The 2,872-nt window shown below is 40.6% G+C and overlaps 1 protein-coding gene across 1 annotated transcript; it reads right to left on the reverse strand.

Moving 5' to 3' along the window:
* Positions 1-363: 363 nt before the first annotated feature.
* On the reverse strand, positions 364-1,654 carry LOC131649753 (uncharacterized). The gene is made up of 2 exons (XM_058919511.1): positions 838-1,654; positions 364-719 (listed from the first exon to the last, which is right to left on the reverse strand). Exons 1-2 carry the CDS (start codon positions 1,652-1,654, stop codon positions 364-366), a joined length of 1,173 nt encoding a protein of 390 aa, XP_058775494.1.
* Positions 1,655-2,872: the final 1,218 nt, after the last annotated feature.

Below are 2,872 nucleotides of genomic sequence, written 5' to 3' on the forward strand. Positions count from 1 at the left end.
GGCTTGGAATTCAGCGTTCTGTGCTTGCAGATCCTTGACTGATTGCTCGAGAGGATTCATTTTCTTAGCTGAAATAAACAGCGAGAAGATGAGTATACTGTTCATAGAAACCTGCTATGCAATGTTATGGAATGATATGATCATGTTTATGCAATGTTTTCAAGGACCTTGAAATTTAAATTTGTTTAAACCAAACAAGAAAGAAACTTTCATTAATAACGTTAAAAAAAACATAAAACTGTTTGCCATTTTTAGGCTTTACAAAGAAAGAAACTGAAATAGCAAAAATAAAAGCATAAAAAAAGAAGGTCTTCAAGTCTCCCATGGACACTTTCGCTTTGCACCAAGGAACGTGTCGATGCTCTACTCGTCCTGAAGTTGCTTTGTGAGTTCTAATACTTTCTTCTCTTTAGCGCGAAATTGAGCTTCAAATATGTCCCTTTCTTCCTTCAACTGGATCCAAGATCTCTTCAGCTCCTCAAGATCGGTAGGCATGTCTGGATGAAAAATAACCTGAGGAACATCTTCTTCGTATTCGGGCTCCACAATCACAGGTTTGACATGTGGATATGGCATGACAAAACGTTGAGCACGGGTGCACACACATCTGAGGTAAGCCTCTAAAGGAATGGAGTTCTTTGGCCCCAAACTTTTGCTGTCAATCCTATTCACCATGTCCCAAGCACGTATAAACTTTTGACGGTGACTTTGAGGATCATCTTCATAGTTGAACACAACGCCTTGTATAAGCATATGATTAATACCGTCTCTTCGAGCGTAACCAAATTGACGTAGAGCCAACGAGGGATTATAAGTAATACCCCCCCCCCCTTATGCCAAGGAGTGGCACATTAGGGTATTGTCCACAACGGTCGATGATAATAACATTTTCCTTGGACAGAGAACACCAACGTATATCGGAATGAGAAAGCGACATTATTCTCCGATGCCACTTCTGGCCTTGGTCATTCCTCATTACCGATCGAGGAAGGTGCGAAATAAACCACCTAGACAACAGAGGTATACAACACATGAGAGTTCCTCGCTTCTTCATCGTACAAGTGTGAAGTGAGTGTAGAATATCTCCAAGCAAAGTAGGCACAGGATTGCGAGTCAAAAATATCTTGATGGCGTGTACGTCTATGAATTGGTCAGGATTTGGAAACAACACCAAACCATAGATGAGAAAAGCCAATATGTCTTCAAAAGCATGATAACTCATGGAATCCGAGAATAATCGAGCCTTATCAATTAAGAACTTAGCAAGGAAACCCTTGACTCCACTCCTTGTTTCCCAATTACCCTCAATTTCGGACTTCTTCAGATGTAAAGCAGCGGCAATGACTTCAGGCTTCGGAATATTCTCCAAACCAGTGAACGGTAGCTGATTTCCAATAGGGATGTGAAGCATATCAGAAAATTCCTCCATGGTGGGCACCAACTGATAATCGGGGAACGTGAAGCAATGATGCTCGGGGTCAAAAAATTGAAACAGCACACTCATCATTTCTTCTTCAAAACCTGAGGTAACCAAATCGAGTAGATGACCATGTCTTTCGCTGAAACGAGAATTTCCAGGAACCTTTGATACCAATTCTTTCAGATCGGAAGGTACTTTCACAAAGTTGACTCGGATAGTATTTCTGGTTTCCATGACCCTACAAAAAAAGAGAACAAAGATAAATTCCTTGGTTCTTGAAATGGTTAGTGAAATGCTATGCGCATGATGTCATGATGCCAAGTAGATAATAATCACAAACAAGTCACACAAGAGCCTTAGGTTTAAGGCTTGCATGAGGTTCATTAGGTACATACCCTCCCCACTGAAGTTTAGTTGGCTCAACCTGTCCTAAATAAAGATCGGGTTCTAAGGAGCTCATATCATTGACCTTTCTCGAAGGCACTATTTCAGTTCAGCAATCGAATCACCGACCGAAAACGTCCTGAAAGTCTAGTCCATATGAGTGTAGCTTCGAGTATCAACCAACTTCAGTCGGAACCAAAGCCAGCCATCTCGCTACTTTCTAAAAGGCCAAAGTTTAGTTCAACTAAGGTTCTAAGGGCAAATTAGTGCTTAATGACACCACGCAGTAGCCAAATGTTTCCCCAGGCCGGATCCCAAGGAATATCAGGACAAACCAAAGTGTCGCACTAATGATGGCTACCAGATCAACCATAGTGGTATACGTCGTACAGTTTCCTTGGTCTCTTGCCATATACCTAAGGTAATCTCAAGATCCGGGTTAGAATCTTTCACACAGAACAAACCCAAACAATCTTTAATAATAAAGCATACAAACAAACAATTAAAAACATTTATAATGAACTAAGCCCAAAGGTAAACCCCTCTTAAAGACTCCCCAGCAGAGTCGCCAGTTCTGTAACTCGGTGAACTGACTTTTATTTTCGTAAGCAACAATGTTGCGGTAAGCATGAGTCGCCACCGACTTTTATTTTGTCCAATTTTAGGAAAGGTAAAAAGTATAGAAAAAGACCTTTTTAAAAAAAAACGGGCTCGGGGGGTAAGTTATGAAAAGGGAAGGTGCATGCGCCCTTTTCATCCGTAGTTATCTACGGGCTCTTAATTTGCTTAGCTCATGTTTGTTTGTTTTGAGTTGAAAAGGGGCATAAGGACTTTAGCGTAAATGCGTAGCCTTAGTTTTTGAAAAAATATTGAAAAGATGTTTTTTAATTGAGCTAGGCATATTAAGAGCACTACCCTAAATAGTTGGTCTTTTTCTATGCTTTTTAAAGTTCCTAGGACTATCCATACTATATAGAAGTAGGTAGTCCTTGTTTATATTGGACGTGCGGGTCATCGAAGGGTCATCGTATGGTCATTGAAGGCAACAAGTAGAGGTACCCTTAGAAA

This window comes from Vicia villosa, linkage group LG2 (assembly GCF_029867415.1).
Source record: "Vicia villosa cultivar HV-30 ecotype Madison, WI linkage group LG2, Vvil1.0, whole genome shotgun sequence".
Taxonomy (NCBI): domain Eukaryota; kingdom Viridiplantae; phylum Streptophyta; class Magnoliopsida; order Fabales; family Fabaceae; genus Vicia; species Vicia villosa.